General features: G+C 40.3%; 3 protein-coding genes across 4 annotated transcripts; 2 read left to right on the top strand and 1 right to left on the bottom strand.

Annotated features, from left to right (window-relative positions):
- The first annotated feature begins 621 nt into the window (after nucleotides 1-621).
- Nucleotides 622-8,208, top strand: aqp8a.1 (aquaporin 8a, tandem duplicate 1). Of its 2 annotated transcripts, none has more exons than XM_029764908.1 (5): nucleotides 622-1,009; nucleotides 1,221-1,347; nucleotides 3,902-4,116; nucleotides 7,081-7,215; nucleotides 7,435-8,208. In XM_029764908.1, exons 1-5 carry the CDS (start codon nucleotides 732-734, stop codon nucleotides 7,475-7,477), a joined length of 798 nt encoding a protein of 265 aa, XP_029620768.1. In that variant the 5' UTR covers nucleotides 622-731; the 3' UTR covers nucleotides 7,478-8,208. The 2 variants fall into 2 exon arrangements, with proteins under 2 accessions (XP_029620768.1, XP_029620767.1); XM_029764907.1 differs by having other exon boundaries at nucleotides 1,206-1,347.
- Nucleotides 8,209-8,277: 69 nt separating this feature from the next.
- On the top strand, nucleotides 8,278-14,336 carry aqp8a.2 (aquaporin 8a, tandem duplicate 2). Its single transcript, XM_029764910.1, has 5 exons — nucleotides 8,278-8,675; nucleotides 8,986-9,112; nucleotides 9,419-9,633; nucleotides 9,904-10,038; nucleotides 13,775-14,336. The coding sequence occupies exons 1-5, from the start codon at nucleotides 8,416-8,418 to the stop codon at nucleotides 13,815-13,817; spliced, it is 780 nt and encodes a 259-aa protein (XP_029620770.1). The 5' UTR covers nucleotides 8,278-8,415; the 3' UTR covers nucleotides 13,818-14,336.
- A 2,370-nt stretch (nucleotides 14,337-16,706) lies between these two features.
- hbae5 (hemoglobin, alpha embryonic 5) lies at nucleotides 16,707-17,740 on the bottom strand. Its single transcript, XM_029764906.1, has 3 exons — nucleotides 17,574-17,740; nucleotides 17,084-17,291; nucleotides 16,707-16,940 (listed from the first exon to the last, which is right to left on the bottom strand). The coding sequence occupies exons 1-3, from the start codon at nucleotides 17,666-17,668 to the stop codon at nucleotides 16,812-16,814; spliced, it is 432 nt and encodes a 143-aa protein (XP_029620766.1). The 5' UTR covers nucleotides 17,669-17,740; the 3' UTR covers nucleotides 16,707-16,811.
- Between the last annotated feature and the right edge of the window lie 271 nt (nucleotides 17,741-18,011).

Here is an 18,011-nt window from a genome sequence, read left to right as displayed (position 1 = left end):
ATAATGACAAAGAGGATTCCCTGCCTCTGTTTTGGTAAAAAGCTAAGGGATGGGCCTGAAGAACCACTCATAGACAGAGCTATGGATGCAAGGACTGACCAGCCATTATATCAACATTATAGTTTTAACCATGTTTTCAGGCTATATAGTGTATGTTAAGATTTACTTTGTTTACAAACATTGGAGTAAAACAGGCTTGTATGTTGGGTTCTGATGGGGTACGACAGTTGAACTAAGCTCATGAGGTTAGTTGAAGTTATAGTCTTCAAAAATCGATGGGTACATATTATTAATTTATACGTCCAAAATAGATGTAGCAACAACAGATTGCCCCTTTAAGTAGGCAAGTAGGACAATTCAACACACTTTATACTGTTCTTTAGCAGCTATGCCTACATACTAGGATAATTATGAACAAGATTTATTACCGCGGTGTTACCCTGATAAGCTAATCCTCGTCTTTCCATCATCAATGCTTCATCCACTACAATAACCACTAACACTACGGCTATTACTATACCCAGAAATGGGGATGTGTGCCAAAACATGCCACCACAATAAGGGGAGGTGGCGATATGAATACTCCCATACATACCCTGAGACCACCCCTGTAAGACAGTCCTGCCTCTCCTGTCTGCACTTTTATCAGGGCATGTATCATGCTCTGGCTGACCACTTAACAGAGCAGGTGTAAGTGACACACAGAGAGCAGCAGGAGTCAGCTGAGCAACATGTCTGTGAAAGAGTCAAAGACAGAGCTCTTCACCGTGGCTGGGACTGACACTGTGGAGTCAGGGCCAGGTTCAGAGGTTTTCAACTCCAGAAAGATAGTTACCACCTTTGAGAGATATATCCAACCGTGCTTGGCTGAGGTGGTGGGATGCGCCCTTTTCATCTTCGTGGGATGCGGGTCTGTTATTGAGAATGCCGGCGTTGCGGGGAGCATCCAGCCTGCTCTGGCTCATGGGCTGGCGCTGGTGATTGTTATTGCTGTGCTGGGAGAGATCAGGTGAGGACGTGCTGACACCTGTTAACATCTCCCTCCTCTAAGGTCAGAAAGTATTAGGATGTTTTTATGAATGATTTCATCTTTGGCCTAAAATAGAATTTTGTTCACGTGACTTGAGATTTACAGCTGTAACACGTATATGATTGTCTTTTATCAATGTTTTACATTTTTGCAATGTGATTTTACACCTCCTAAGTCTTTCTGAATACAGTGGTGGCCACTTCAACCCAGCTGTGTCTGTGAGTGTGTGCATCAGTGGAGGACTGGACGTAATCCTACTGGGGCCATATATACTTTCCCAGATGGTGGGGGGAATGATTGGGGCTGGCTTGGCAAAGGTAAGGGGGCTTTCACATCAAGTTTTTTTTTTCGAACTCTGGAGCGATTAACCCCTAAATTTGGTTAGATTGGACAGGTGGGAACACTAACCGTACTCGGGTGTGCACCAAGTAACCCACCGGGCACAAACTGGTTGAATCAATGTTGTTTCAACGCAATTTGTCAATGCATTGTGACACGGAATCTATGTGGAAAATACATTGATTTTGAAAAAAGTAATCAAGGTAAACTGTTGATTTCAGGATTCACGTCTCCATCAAAAATCTAAGTTAAAGAATAGGAATAAATCAAATTAAACTTTATTTAAAGTGCAATGAAATTTTGATTTGATTTTGTTCTGTTCTCTGGATTTTTGGTTGCGATGGAGACATGAATCCATCATATCAGTTATTCATTTGTAGACAAACTGGAATTAAAGCCAGACTGAGTCAGTGGCACAGAAGGAACTATCCAAGCAATAGATACATCTCCTTATAATGTTGATATTTGGTTGTGTTGTCAACCACAGTTCAATGTTGATCCCGTGTGGCTCAGTTGGTAGAGCATGTTGTTTGCAACGCCAGCGTTGTGGGTTCAATTCCCACGGGGGACCAGTACAGAAAAAAAAAAATTATGAAATGTATGCATTCACGACTGTAATTGCTCTGGATAAGAGTGTCTGCTAAATGACTAAAATGTAAATATTACCTTTGTAATACAGTACAGTGCCTTCAGAAAGTACTCACACTTCTTGAAAAAACTGAGGATGGATCAACAACATTGTAATTACTCCACAATGCTAATCTAAATGACAGAGGGAAAAGAAGAAAGCCTGTACACAATAAAAATATTCCAAAACAAGCATCATTTTTGCAATCAGGCACAAAAATAAAACTGCAAAAAAATGTGTCAAAGAAATATATCCTGAAAACAAAGCTTTATATTTGGGGCAAATTCAACACAACACATCACTGAGTCCAACTGTTCATATTTTCAAGCATGGTGTTGGCTGCATCCTGTTATGGGTGTGCTTGTCATTGGCAAGGACTAGGGTGTTTTTTTTAGGATAAAATGGAATAGAGCTAAGCACAAGGAGGAAAATCTGGTTCAGTCTGCTTTCCAAGAGACACTGGGAGACAAATTCCCCTTTCAGCAGGACAATAACCTAAAACACAAGGCCAAATCTACACTGGAGTTGCTGACCAAGACATTGAATGTTCCTGAGATATTTCTGTATTTAATTTTCGATACATTTGAAAAAAATCAATTTAATCAATTTTTAATTCAGGCTGTAACACAGCTTTTAGATGGTTGAATGCATAGTGCTAACTAACTTGTGGCTGTCTTTTTGAGTGGGTGAATATAGGTTGGAATCTCATTGATCAACGACTCTGTCACAGGCGTCGAAAGGATTAGACCAAGGCGCAGCGTGGATAGTGCTCATTCTTAATTTATTATATGAGAACACTTAAACAAAATAACCAAACGACCAACAGTTCCGTCAGGTACAGCAACTAAACGGGAAAATAAACACCCACAAAACCCAAAGAAAAACAGGCTGCCTAAGTATGGCTTCCAATAAGAGACAACGAAAGACACCTGACTCTGATTGGAAACCATACTCGGCCACACATGGAAAATGAAACATAGAAACAGAAAACTAGAACAAATTCCTCTAGAAACAAACCAACCCCAAAACACACAAAACAACCCCCCCGCCACGCCCTGACCATTCTACTAAGGCAAAGTGACCCTTCTCACTGGTCAGGACGTGACAGACTCAACCAAATATTACCCAATTATCCACATTAAAATGATGTGGTGTGCCGAGTTGGAACGCACTGTGGTTCTCATAAAAGTATAGTCTCGGTCCCGATTCCATTGGTACTTTGGTGCAGTTTGCTGAAAGTGAAAATGCAGTCAGGACCAAACACAGGAAAAGAACCAGAGGTGTGCAGTAAGCTATTGGTTGTTTGACTGTAAGCATGCATGCAATATCATAACTTCCCACTGGGACACACTGGTTGACTCAAAGTTGTTTCCACATCATTTGGCTGAAATTACTTTGAACCAACGTGGAATAGACGTTGAATTGACATCTGTGCCCATTGGGTTGATACACTGGCCAAAAGTATGTGGACACCCCTTCAAATTAGTGGATTTGGCTATTTCAGCCACACCCGTTGCTGACAAGGGTATAAAATCAAATAAAGAAATGACTTGCATCACACATAGTTTTGTATAGCCTACTCATTTTAGTTTGTTCGACATTTGGCAATGTGAAACCAACTGGACCAAATGACCAAAACACAATGTAGCAAATAATCAAACTCTGATTCGAACGATAGCAAACAAACTTGTTTGAGAAACAGTCTCCATATGCTGTTTTCTTGGAATAAAACATGTGAATGATGTACATCTTCGTTCAGCTTGGATATTAAAATAGACCTAATCATTTTTCAAAAGCATTCGGATCTATGAAGAAACAAAAGACTTTCAGATTGTGTTTAATAAAAGGCAATATAACCCAATGTAATCCCAATCTAATCGTACAGATGTTGTGATATTCCTCAGGCAGCATCCTCCATCATCAGCTATGCCAGTGCAGCAGGGGGAGTGTTCAACGTGGTTAAAACCAGCGGAGCTATCGGCAGTGCCACCGTAGCAGAGATAGTCATGACCCTCTTCCTGTCCCTGGTGGTCTGTATGGGGGCTGTCAACGGCAGGACCCGTACCCCACTGGCCCCACTCTGCATCGGGCTCACTGTGACTGCTAACATACTGGCTGGGTAAGGGCTGAGGAAAATCTATGGAGACCAATGAATGTCAATAGATACAGATGGTTTGGAAACACTTGAGGCCTATGTAATGCATTGTCATGATAGACGGTTTAGATTTAGATTTAATAGGATCACCGTTAGCTGACGCCAATGGTGACAGCTAGTCTTACTGGGATCCGACATATAACGATAAAGACATTACAGACAAAAGACTTTACAATTTGCATACATTTAAAAGCATTAACATGTAGCGTGTTTGTGTGCATCTATCAGTTCCACATACATGTCAGTACATTCACACAACTAGTAGGTCACATGGAGGAGAGGTGTTGCTTTATTTGTTTTATGAAACCAGGTTTGCTGTTCACTTGCGCTATATATGATGGAAGGGAGTTCCATGCACTCATGGCTCTGTATAATACTGTGCGTTTCCTTGAATTATTTCTGGACCTGGGGACTGTGAAAATATCCCTGGTGGCATGTCTGGTGGGGTAAGTGTGTGTGTCAGTGCTGTGTGTAAGTTGACTATGCAAACTATTTGGAATTTCCAACACATTAATGTTTCTTATAAAATCAAAAAGTGACGCAGTCAGTCTCTCCTCAACTCTTAGCCAAGACAGACTGGCATCTATAGTATTAATATTAGCCCTCTGGTTACAATGAAGAGCAAGACGTGCTGCTCTGTTTTGGGCCAGCTGCAGCTTAACTAGGTCTTTCTTTGCAGCACTTGAACATATGACTGGACAAGAACTGGTTAAGAACTTAGGGAATGATTTGTAACAAATACAATGCTCTTAGAGATTTCAGAGATGTTGAGGACCAGTTTATTACGGGCCACATTCCAAAACAGACTGCAACTCTTTGTTAAGGGTTTCAGTGACTTCATTAGATTTGGTTGCTGATGCGTATATGGTGGAATTATCAGCATACATGGACACATGCTTTATTCAATGTCAGTGGCAGGTCATTGGTTAAAATAGAAAAGAGTAGAGGGCCTAGAGCACTGCCCAGCAGTACACCTGTCACGGCTGTTGAAAGGAGCAGACCAAAGCGCAGCGTGTTGATAGTTCCACATTTTATTTACTCTGTGAAACTCATGCAATACATAAAAATAACTGAATAGACAAAAAAATAAATAACGTGACGCAGAGGAGAACAAACACTACTCACAACCATAATAACCCACAAAAACCCAGGAAGAAAAACCCCTACTTAAATATGATCTCCAATTAGAGACAACGAGGACCAGCTGCCTCCAATTGGAGATCAACCCAAAAAACAACAACATAGAAATAGAAAAACTACAACTTAAACATAGAAATACAAAACACCCCCTGTCACACCCTGACCTACTCTACCATAGAAAATAACCTCTTACTATGGTCAGGACGTGACAACGCCACACTTTACATTTTTAGTCATTTAGCAGATGCTCTTATCCAGAGCGACTTACAGTAGTGAATGCATACATTTCATACATTTTTTTCTCCGTACTGGTCCCCCGTGGGAATCAAACCCACAACCCTGGCGTTGCAAACACCATGCTCTACCAACTGAGCCACGCGGGACATGTTTGACATTAGAGAAGCTTCCATTAAATAAAACCCTATTAGATAGAGAGCTCTGAATCCACGATATGGCAGATTTGAAAAAGCCACAGCACACAAGTTTTCTCAACAACAGGTTATGGTCAATAATATCAAAGGCTGCACTGAAAGCTAACAGTACAGGTCCCACAATGTTGTTATTATCAATTTATTTCAACCAATCATCAGTCATTTGTGTCAGTGCAGTACATGTTGAGTCAACCTTCTCTATAAGCATGCTGAAATTATGTTGTTAAATAGTTTACAGAGAAGTAGTATCTGTATTTGGTCAAACACCTTTTTTTTCCAACTGTTTGCTAAGAGCTGATAGCAAGCTGATAGGTATGCTGTTAGAACCAGTAAAGGCTGGTTTACCACTATTGGGTAGCGGAAAGACTTTGGCTTCACTCCAGACCTGAGGACAAAGACTTTCCTCTAGGTTCAGATTAAAGATATGACAGATGGGAGAGTGTAAGGCTCTGGATGTAGTGGGTGCGAAGTCAGGCGCAGGAAGCAGAGAGTACAGGGTAGTGCTTTATTGCACAAACGGCGAACATAAGCCACCCCACTAAGACACAGGGCGCACACAAAATAAATGCCCCAAACACTGGGGACTGAAACAGTCCGGAGAAAACCCACGACCGAAACACCTGACACGAGCGTGCACAGATGCAACACACAAACAATCCCGCACACAGAGCAGGCGGGCCTACTGGCTAAAATAACCCAGCTAATCAGCCCAACACAAAACAGGTGCAACCAATAAACAGAAAGGCGAAAAAAGGAATCAGTGGCAGCTAGTAGGCCGGTGACGACGACCGCCGAGCACCACCCGAGCAGGAAGGGGAGCTACCTTCGGTAGGAGTCGTGACAGAGAGGCTATAGAGTCAGCTACCATCCTCAGTAGCTTTCCATCTGTTGGCAATGCCAGGAGGTTTGTCATTATTAATCGACAACAATAATTTGTCCTCCTCTCCCACACTAACTTTACAGAATTCTAACCTGCAATGCTTTTCTTTCATTATTTGTTTTTTGATACATGAGTACGATGGCTCACTGTTCGTTTATGGCTATTCCTGCCTAAGTTTGCCCACTTTGACAATGAAGTAACCATTCAAATAATTTGCAACATCAAATGGTTTTGTGATGAATGGTGTTTTGAAATGACAAGTGTTCGCAGCAGAACAGTTTCAACACTATTTCTGCTGTGCTATTTGTTGTTATCGACGACAACAAGAAATGTCACAGCAGAAACAAAGACGGCATTGACACTGACATCACTGCCTGCCTGATAATGATTCATTCTATTAATACATGAATTGATCTGATGTAATGCATTGTTCTATCAATATAGTAACCAGATGTGTTTGTCCCATTGGTCTTTCAGAGGGTCAGTATCTGGAGGGTGTATGAACCCAGCGCGGGCGTTTGGCCCTGCAGTGGTAGCTAACTACTGGGAGTACCACTGGATCTACTGGGTGGGACCGATGGCAGGGGCCCTTATCACTGGCAGCTTGGTCAGGTAGGATACAGCACGCCCAGCTTTCATTACCCATTTATAGATTGTATTACCCTTAGGCCATAGATTATTGTCTAAAATAGGCACTAAAATGGCACTGCATTTCCATACGGTTTCAGCATGTTATAGTCATACTGTATACAGTCACTAGGAGAATATTTCTTCATCGCATTGTAATTCATGTATTGTTTACTATTATTTCATTCCGATTTTTGTACACAGGTTGTTGTTGGGAGACCAGAAAACTCGTCTTGTTCTGAAGTAAATTTGCCGCCTCGGAGCAATGGGAGCCTTTTTGACAACGTCTTTGCCATGCTGTTTTTTCAAAAACAATGTCATTGTCTTCCCAAGTATTGTATTGCCCTCTATAGCTTGCAGAACCTTTGCAGTTCACATCTTGTCATACACATCATATTGTATTGAACTGTAGTGAACTATAAAACAAAAACTGTTTGCATAAATACATTACATTCAAACCTATGATCACTTCTGGCCATTCAGTCCATCAATCATTGTTGATATGTTTGGTTCAAAGTTCTTAAATGGAAAACATGAATAGTTTATGACTATTTTATTACATGATAGGTGGTGTAATAACTTCCAGAACTCAACAGAGGCATTGAACTCACTGACCAAATTTGGTCAAACCACACTTCAACTTGCATGCATATATATATCATTTATTGACAATAAATGCATCCCTGTCTATGACAGTGTCTCAAATGTAAAATATGTCAATATAGAAAGCATTGTGAGTAGGTGACCTTGTCAATGTCCTCCCATTTAACTTTCAGATTGTGACATAGTGACCTTTACCGAGACACTTCTAACCTCTGGTAGCCTCAGCCAACTTAGCAACTGAAGTTTACCCTTATCGATTTGCAAGGCATGAATATGACGTTGCCTCCCCCTCATGCTGTCTTGTAAAGCTGTTGGGCACACTTCAGGCTAAGAAGTCCTTTGTTGAACTGGTATGAACAGCCTCTGTCAGAATGGGGTCAAGGAGCAGATTAAAATATGTCTATAAATTACCCTGACAAGGTTTATGGTCAGTGGGTCAAACAAAGAGGCAATATCAATATAGACCGCCAGTGATTATAAATTGTCAAGACACTATCATAAGTCGCTCACTTGCATCTCAGACACTTCAACTAGGCAGTCAGACGGACAGTCAGATTTACTCTTGAGATCCAGACAGACACAATGGGAGTTGAGAAAATGGAGCTGGATGAGGGACACTCGACTCTGATGAGTGGCACCAAGAAGCCTCCCCCGGTTCGGCCTCCCAACATGTTTGAGCGCATCATCCAACCCTGCCTGGCAGAGGTAGTGGGAACCATGTTCTTCGTCTTCATCGGGTGTGTGTCAGTCATCGAGAACGTTGAGTCTGCAGGCAGGGTGCAGCCGGCGCTGGTCCATGGCCTGGCTGTGGCTGTCATGGTGGCATGCATGGATCAGATCAGGTAGGACTCACCTGTACTGCTCTGGTTGATCTTAACTGTGTGATCTTACCTCACCTGGCTTTTTCATGCAACTTAAAGCTTTGCTTGCAGCAAGCTAATGGTCTACTGTGCAGATAACTATTTCTTATTTTCTCAAGATATAAATTGGAATAAAATGTATTTTGGAATAAAAATTCTCTGAAAAAAATATATGTATGAAAAATAGTTTGTTATAGAAGGAAATCATTTTATACAACTGAATTTGAATAATGAAATCAGTGTGTAGGCTTTTATGTTTAATGCAGCTGACTAGATCCTTCTCTTCATGCAGTGGATCCCATTTCAACCCTCCCTTCACCATTGCCATCTACCTGTGTGGCGGCATGAAACTGTTCATGGTCATCCCATACCTTATCAGCCAGTTATTAGGAGGGGTGCTGGGAGCTGCCATGTCAAAGGTCAGCTGAGTTATTAATGTTCACCTGCGGTAACCTCTAATGAACAGGTACAGTGGTACAATTGGGGAACAGCTTATAATTCTATAGTGGAAAGGTTCATCTCTTCCACCAGCCGGCTCTCATTGAGCCTGGGGACAAAGTCAGGGAAAGGCATTCTTATAAAGTTAAGAAAATCAATCAATCAATTATTTGTATAGGCCTAGCGCTTTTATGAATACATTTGTCACTAATGTGAAGTGGTGTACTGCTGTGCTTACCTCCTGCAATATGCAGGTCAGCAGTTGACTGATGTATACTGTCCCTCAGATGATGACATCAAAGGAGAACTACGCCAACGCCACCGGAGCGGCGTTTACTATCCTCCAATCAGAGGACCAGCTGGCGGGAGCCATATTTGGAGAGATCGCCATGACGTGCCTGGTTTCCATGGTAGTATTGCTAGGGGCGGTCAATGCAAAGAGCAAAAGCCCGATGGTGCCTTTCCTGGTAGGCTGTACTGTCATCATCAACATTCTGGCAGGGTGAGTTGAGAGAAGATATTTATTGAATTGTACAATATTTAAGAATACAATATTACATTTTTAAGCCTGCCCTAAGAATTCTAGACTATTGCAATACCCACATGCTCAGAATTCACCAATAGTCAGTTTCACTCACATTGCCAAGTTTGTATCATGTGCCAGATAATATCCCCTTTACCAAACAGCATCTCTGATTGCTCTAAAGTTGACGTGGACTGTTATCCTAGATATTAGTACTTAAGCACTTAACCTGTCTGTGTGCTGGTGCAGGGGGGATGTGTCTGGGACCTGTCTGAACCCAGCCAGGGCTCTGGGGCCAGCGATAATGGCCAACTACTGGACCTACCATTGGGTTTACTGGGTTGGGCCTATCGCAGGAGGTCTACTGGCAGCAGGACTAGTGAGGTGAGAGATACAGAAGATAGGCCATCACATAAAATATGTTCAAACCTGTAATGTGTTTTTTTTCTGTATTCAAATTCCATACATTTACATTTACAAAAATATATACATCCTTCTACAATGTACTTGATATCCTGCATACTGAAGATCAAATTTTGTAGTAGCAAGTTGACTTTTTAAAGGTAAAAGGTTGAATACAGAACTTTCTGGATACAGGTGGTTATGTAAAACTGCATAGGCTAGTAGAACCAGGGGCTAAAAGACCAAGGCCATTAGCATGGTGGCTAAAGAGCATGGCTAAAACGCAAATGGCCAAAAGGCAAAATATGCTTCTGAGTCTCAAGACTATATAATCATTCTGAATTAATAAAAATCAGTGCCTTCCGAAAGTATTCACACCCCTTGACTTTTCCACATTTTGTTGTGAAACACCCTGAATTTAAAATGGATTAAATTGAGATTTTATACTACTGGCCTACACACAATACCCCATAATGTCAAAGTGGAATTATGTTTTGACACATTCTTACAAATTAATTCAACATGAAAAGCTGAAATGTCTCGTGCCACACCTTTGTTATGGCAAGCCTAAATAAGTTTAGGAGTACACGTTTGCTTAACAAGTCACATAATAAGTTGCATGGACTCCCTCTTTGTGCAATAATAGTGTTTAACACGATTTTTTAATGACTACCTCATCTCTGTACCCCACACATACAGTACAATTACCTGTAAGGTCCCTCAATCGAGCAGTGAATTTCAAACACAGATTCAACCACAAACACCAGGGATGTTTTCTAATGCCTGCAAAGGGCATCTATTGGTACATGAGTAATTAAAAATCAATATATAATAAGATATTGAACATCCCTTTGAGCATGGTGAAGTTATTAATTACACTTTGGATGGTGTATTAATACACCTAGTCACTACAAAGATATAGGCGTCCTTTCTAACTCATTTGCTGGAGAGGAAGGAAACCACTCAGGGATTTCACCATGAGGCCAATGATGACTATAAAACAGTTACAGAGTTTAATGGCTCTGATAGGAGAAAACTGAGGATGGTTCAACAACATTGTAGTTACTCCACAATACTAACCAAAATTACAGAGTGAAAAGAAGGAAGCATGTACAGAATTTAAAAAAATCCAAAACGTGTGTCTTGTTTGCAATCAGACACGAATGTAAAACTGCCAATAATTTGCCAAATAAATGAACTTTATGTCCTGAATACAAAGTGTTATGTTTGGTGTAAATCCAACACAACACATCACTGAGTACCACTCTTCATATTTTCAAGCATGGTGGTGGCTGCCACATGTTATGGGTATGCTTGTCATCGACTAGGACTAGGGAGGGTTTTTTTTTAAATAAAAATAAACGGGATAGAGCTAAGCACAGGCAAAATCCTAGAGGAAAACCTGGTTAAGTCTGCTGTCTAGCAATGACCAACAACCAACTTGACAGAGATTGAAGAGTTGTAACACAAGGCCAAATATACACTGGAGTTGCTTATCAAGATGACACTGGATGTTCTTGAGTGGCCTGATTACAGTTTTGACTTAAATTGGCTTGTAAATCTGTGGCAAGACTTGAAAATGGCTGTCTAGCAATGATCAACAACAACTTGACAGAGCTTGAAGAATTTTAAAAATAACTATGTGCAAATATTGTACAATCCAGGTGTGCAAATCTCTTATAGACTTACACAGAAAGACTCACAGCTGTAATCACTGCCAAAGGTGCTTCTACAAAGTATTGACTCATGGGTGTGACTACTTATGTAAATGAGTTATTTCTGCATTCAGATTTCAATAAATTTGCAAAAATGTCTAAAAACACTTTTTCACTATATCATTGTGGGGTATTGTGTGTAGATGGGTGAGAGAAACAATATAAATGTAATCCATTTTAAAGTCAGGCAGGATGTAACTGTCACGGCTGTTTGAAGGAGCGGACCAAGATGCAGCGTTTTCGTAGTTCCACATATTTATTTAAACGTGAAACTTAATGCAATACATAAATAACTTGAAAATACAAAAACAACAAACCGTGACGCAGGAGGAACAAACACACTCACAAAAGTACAATAACCCACAAACAACAATGAGAAAAACCCCTACTTAAATATGATCTCTAATCAGAGGCAATGAGGATCAGCTGCCTCCAATTAGAGATCAACCCCAAACAATCCCAACATAGAAATAGACAAACTAGAACCTAAACATAGAAATAGAAAACATAGATAAACCAAAAACACCCCCTGTCACGCCCTGCCCTACACTACTATAGAAAATGACATCTTACTAGGGTCAGGACGTGACAGTAACACAACAAAATGTGGAATAAGTCAAGGGGTATGAATACTTTCTGAAGACATTGTAGATATGACACTGATACAACTTTAAGTTGAACTGTCTAACAACAGTTAGACTTCTGCTACTTTGTCATGTTGTCCGGAACAGAGAGTGGTGTTGAGCATTTTAGCATGTTCAAGGTTGGATTGTCAGTTCCTGAGGCCCAGAATTCTGTCCTGACATCTGTGTCAATGGGATTTATGGAAAACACTTTTGTACATTAGACGGTTTTAAGTTATGTGTCAGCAATTAGGCAGGCTATTCATATTAGGCAGGCTAATCATATTAGGCAGGCTAATCATATTAGGCAGGCTATTCATATTAGGCAGGCTAATCATATTAAGCAGGCTAATCATATTAGGCAGGCTAATCATATTAGGCAGGCTAATCATATTAGGCAGGCTAATCATATTAAGCAGGCTAATCATATTAGGCAGGCTAATCATATTAGGCAGGCTAATCATATTAAGCAGGGTAATCATATTAGGCAGGCTAATCATATTAGGCAGGCTAATCATATTAAGCAGGCTAATCATATTAGGCAGGCTAATCATATTAAGCAGGCTAATCATATTAGGCAGGCTAATCATATTAGGCAGGCTAATCATATTAGGCAGGCAAATCATATTAAGCAGGCTAATCATATTAGGCAGGCTAATCATATTAGGCAGGCTATTCATATTAGGCAGGCTAATCATATTAGGCAGGCTATTCATATTAGGCAGGCTAATCATATTAGGCAGGCTAATCATATTAGGCAGGCTAATCATATTAAGCAGGCTAATCATATTAGGCAGGCTAATCATATTAGGCAGGCTAATCATATTAAGCAGGGTAATCATATTAGGCAGGCTAATCATATTAGGCAGGCTAATCATATTAGGCAGGCTAATCATATTAGGCAGGCTAATCATATTAAGCAGGCTAATCATATTAGGCAGGCTAATCATATTAGGCAGGCTATTCATATTAGGCAGGCTAATCATATTAGGCAGGCTATTCATATTAGGCAGGCTAATCATATTAGGCAGGCTAATCATATTAGGCAGGCTAATCATATTAGGCAGGCTATTCATATTAGGCAGGCTAATCATATTAGGCAGGCTAATCATATTAAGCAGGCTATTCATATTAGGCAGGCTATTCATATTAGGCAGGCTATTCATATTAGGCAGGCTATTCATATTAAGCAGGCTAATCATATTAGGCAGGCTAATCATATTAAGCAAAAATATGTGAGGATGGGGTCGTCGTCGATCTTGGTCGTTGTCTTGGCATCCTGGTCGGCCCCCACAATACCTTATGTTGCTAGTGTGATATCTTTATCAGTGTCTAGTTTCTGTTGTGATTTTGACTAAAAGAAGCCCTTTTCTTTTCCAGACTTGTGCTTGGAGATGAGAAGACACGAATCATCATGAAGTGACATCCTACTGTACATGTCCTATGCAAGTCACTGTGGAAAACATTTCACCAACTACGTACTACTTTTTGTCATATTATAAAGCTTTTTTTCTAAGAAACGTGAATTTAGACTGGAATTTCTGTTTAATTTGAAAGACTATGAATCTGCTTTGTAAATGTCAGCAGATAGTAGGAGATGTCATATTGTACCAATATAACTCTTATTGCACTCTCTGATTCTAGTTTGCTTTCGTGCTTTTCCTTTAAATTAAAAGATAAAGATGTGTATGTCCTCTAAAGATGATTGCAACTGCAAGCTGACTTACCGTGCTGCAAATGCGCCCCCCGTTGGGCACGATCCAACTGGTCCATTTGTTGTTTCATTTTGTATTTCTGGATGTATTGGTCTCCGGCAACAACACAAAACCAGCGCTGTCCGCTGTGTAGGTGCTGAAATAGCAGCACCGCACGTCAAACTTTACCTGGCGCCTGGTATATTGACATAGAAGCCAATATTCAAAGAATACTACTTTTCTGATTTGTTCCAACTGCAGCACAAATAGGAAAAGGCCGGGTCGCTCAGAAATGGATTTAGGCAGCATTTTTATAATTGCCATAACGTATGCCTACAGGCCTACGCGTCATACCTGTAATATTCGTTCATTTTATGTATAGCTAAAGTAGCATTTAGCTTGAGGTCAGAAATGTAGTCAAACATGTAAAAGATCCAATCAGTTTTCGCCTATATATGTGTTCTGTCCTCTAGCTGCTGGCTGATGTTCTGACCGTGGTAGTCGCTGGGAGGATGGGCAACAACTTCCCATCCTCCCAGAGTATCAGGCATATTTCCAGAAGTTATTGTCCGTGGTCGTGTCCGCTCTGGGCAGGCCGTACCACGAAAAGCCCCTTCCCTCCATTCTCTCAACTAGGATTGGCTGGAGAGATGTCTCTGTCCAGTCGCAACAGCATCAAAAACGACACGTTTAAAATAACTTGTTGGTTTCTTTTGACTTTGTTGATGTTGTTTGATGAGAAGGTTTGACAAGCTAAGAAAAGTCTAAGTAAGAATATACCTAAATTGTTTCATGATGAATAGCTTTAGGTCTATCAGGAAATTAAACTATATGAAAATGAACTCTATTCAAAAGTGTGCCTCTTGGTAGACCTACTTCGAAGCAAATAAAAATTGAGAAATAACGAAATAACGAAAATATCGCGATATTTTTCATAAAGCAAATCATATACGCAATCAAATATGTAAGTAAGCATATTTACATGCTTTATTTGGGTGTACATTGGTGGTGATGAATGCTAAGTAAGCCCCATACTGTACTAGGCCTATAATGCGTCATTAAAAGAGAGGTCAATTTATATCGGCGAAAACTGATTGGATCTTTTACATTTTTGACTACATTTCTGACCTCAAGCTAAATGCTACTTTAGCTATACATAAAATGAACGAATATTACAGGTATGACGCGTAGGCCTATAGGCATACGTTATGGCAATTATAAAAATGCTGCCTAAATCCATTTCTGAGCGACCCGGCCTTTTCCTATTTGTGCTGCAGCTGGAACAAATTAGAAAAGTAGTATTCCTTGAATATTGGCTTCTATGTCGCGCCCTTGCTGTCTGTCTCTTCGATATAAGAACGTTGCCAGCCAGTATGGCAATGGAACATTTAGAACGAACGACTGGGTCGCCTCCATAGATACAGAACAAAAAAGACTGAATGACTGGGTCGCCTCCATAGATACAGAACAAAAAAGACTGAATGACTGGGTCACGTTTCTGGCAAGCGAACCGATAGAATGAACGACCAGAAGTCTTGGGTAGCAATATATGATTATAAATAATCATATATAATAATACAAAATACATATTTAAATACATATAGTAAATTGTTTAATACAATATAGCAACCCCTTGTGTTTAGTTCAAAACGGCTATACGTTGATGTTCTATCTCAGTATGACCCATACAGTAAGTACAGTAAACGTACAGTTACCCTTCCAAATGTTGATAAGAATAGCCTACTACAAAAACAGACAGGTTTTAATTTCATTATTCTATTGTAAGGCAACCAATGTGATAAATCAAAAATATTACATGTATAAAAAATGACATGTTTGTCATCTATTATTTTTATCTAAATACTTTTTTTTAATCATTATTACAAAAAAATATATATATTTTAATCTGAAGGTTTCCACTCATATGAAATACAGAAGTCTATGCTAAATCTATTTTAATCATTCAGAAATACTCTTTATTGAGGTAATTTTCATTACATTTAATGTATCTCAGTGTATTTGCTCGTTTCTGTTATTGTTGATGTGACTCCATTACAATTTCACATGAGCTTTAATTCGTTTGCTTGGAATTACACACTTCTTTCGCAGAAATATTTCCTGACATCTTCTTAGTAGGCCTATAGTTGAGGAACTGGGAGGTTGCGGCTGTTGGACCTATTCATGTAGGCCTAGCACAAAAGGTGTCTACAACGGAATCGTTTTACAAGTCACGTTGGTCTACTACAGTCCTAGTGAATGAGGTATAAATTAATGTCCTCTATAAATTATTACGTAAAGCTCTTTGAGCATTCGAAAAGCATCCAGCATGCACTACCAATCGATTTTTTGTTATTAGTATAGCATAGGTATTAATATTGATTATAAGTCAATTTGCGATCATTTCAATTTATTGGAATAAGTTGTATTGTAATTTAATAGTGTCATTCATAAGACTTTTTTGCTTTTTTAATGAAAGTAGTTGTATTTGCTTTAGAGTTTTTGACTCCAATTTCTTTTTATCTCTTATTGTCGACAATCTCATCCTCTTACCGCTAGCTAACTCACCAGCATCCTTTTTTTTTTTACAAAAGTACGAAGAAAGACCATAGAAACTTTCATTGATTTCATTGATTGCACTTTTTATTTCTCAGTAAAGACCTTTTATTTCCACACTGAGGACCACATCAGGTGTGAGTGCTGGCGTGTTGGTGCTGATTGGTCATTTAGCGGTACTTCTCGGCCAGAGCCAGGGCCACCAGGGCGAGGAACTTGTCCACGGCAACATGGATCTGAGGGGTGAACTCCTCCGCGAACAGCATGGACAAGACCACCATGATGCAGTGGGACAGAATCTGAGGAGGGACAAACAGAGCAAAGAGTCAGTTTGATTATGCTGAGAAAAGTGCAATGACACCTTCTGCAAACGTAGTAGGTAGGCTAATACATGGCCCATATAGAGCATATGGTTACATTGGCTATAGTTCGTGAAAATTACCTTGAAGTTGACGGGGTCAACTCTAAGCACGAAGGCGTGCAGCTCGCTCAGGGTCAGAAGACCAACGGTCAGGTCATCGATCTTGCTCACCGCCTCGTACAAGCCACCCATGACCGTGATGCCGTGCTTCCTGACGGGAGCGCCGTTGGGGCTCAGGTCCTTCCAGTGGGCGAAGTAAGACTTGGTCTGGGGGTACACCACGATCAACCTGCATGGAGGAAGGAGATAAAGGATTGGTTAGGGTACGTGGTAATTGCTCTGTCGAACATATCAATACCATTTTGTTTCTGATAAAGGATGCATTGAATGATCAATTATGCAGTCAGTTTCTGGAACTGGTTTGTATTATTAGAAATTCATATAGGCCTGTTAGATCATATTCTATTACAGTTGTCTAATAATGTCTAATACAATTTCCATAAATCGAATAATTTTAGATAGACTCCACCCCGTTGTAGCCAAACTGACGATAAAGTATGTTCATCTTTACCTCGCGAGAGCCTCGGCGCCGATCTCGTCGGACCTGCTGGAGACTTTCGCAAAGAAGTCCTTGACGATGACTTTTTCCTTAGCTGACAGGCTCATTTTGGCAAGAGGTTCTGCTGTACCAAACAAGATATTCAGAGGATGAATGAAGCTTTAGAAGGGTCTGAAGTTAGACGGATCCTGACACCTGTTTTATGGCCCAAGACACACATGTCACCAAACCCCACCTCTACTCGTTTTCTATTGGCTATGATGAGATAATTGAGTAAAGTGATGGAGTGAGATGGAGCATCAGTTCTGTGAATTTAGGGTGTTGTCTTGTCTTATCGCTTTGGGCTATACATGGTAACGCAGAAAATCCCAATGCGTTTGACATAGGCGTGTAGGAGTAACCAAGTTCATTGCAAGGCGTTGCCGCCATATCTATTAGGGCTAAATATAG

This window comes from Salmo trutta, chromosome 10 (genome assembly GCF_901001165.1).
Source record: "Salmo trutta chromosome 10, fSalTru1.1, whole genome shotgun sequence".
Taxonomy (NCBI): domain Eukaryota; kingdom Metazoa; phylum Chordata; class Actinopteri; order Salmoniformes; family Salmonidae; genus Salmo; species Salmo trutta.
The sequence above is the reverse complement of the archived record's forward strand: the minus strand, read 5'-3'. Positions and strand labels throughout refer to the sequence as shown.

Excerpts from the sequence above, each read along its gene's own strand:
- aqp8a.1 (XM_029764907.1), top strand. The coding sequence starts at position 732 with ATGTCTGTGAAAGAGTCAAAGACAGAGCTCTTCACCGTGGCTGGGACT. Across the intron at positions 1,010-1,205 it reads GCTGTGCTGGGAGAGATCAG|TCTTTCTGAATACAGTGGTG; the intron begins GTGAGGACGTGC and ends ACACCTCCTAAG. Across the intron at positions 1,348-3,901 it reads TTGGGGCTGGCTTGGCAAAG|GCAGCATCCTCCATCATCAG; the intron begins GTAAGGGGGCTT and ends GATATTCCTCAG.
- aqp8a.2 (XM_029764910.1), top strand. The coding sequence starts at position 8,416 with ATGGGAGTTGAGAAAATGGAGCTGGATGAGGGACACTCGACTCTGATG. Across the intron at positions 8,676-8,985 it reads GCATGCATGGATCAGATCAG|TGGATCCCATTTCAACCCTC; the intron begins GTAGGACTCACC and ends CTCTTCATGCAG. Across the intron at positions 9,634-9,903 it reads ATCATCAACATTCTGGCAGG|GGGGGATGTGTCTGGGACCT; the intron begins GTGAGTTGAGAG and ends GTGCTGGTGCAG.
- hbae5 (XM_029764906.1), bottom strand. The coding sequence starts at position 17,668 with ATGAGCCTGTCAGCTAAGGAAAAAGTCATCGTCAAGGACTTCTTTGCG. Across the intron at positions 17,292-17,573 it reads GGCGCCGAGGCTCTCGCGAG|GTTGATCGTGGTGTACCCCC; the intron begins GTAAAGATGAAC and ends TCCTCCATGCAG. Across the intron at positions 16,941-17,083 it reads TTGACCCCGTCAACTTCAAG|ATTCTGTCCCACTGCATCAT; the intron begins GTAATTTTCACG and ends GTCCCTCCTCAG.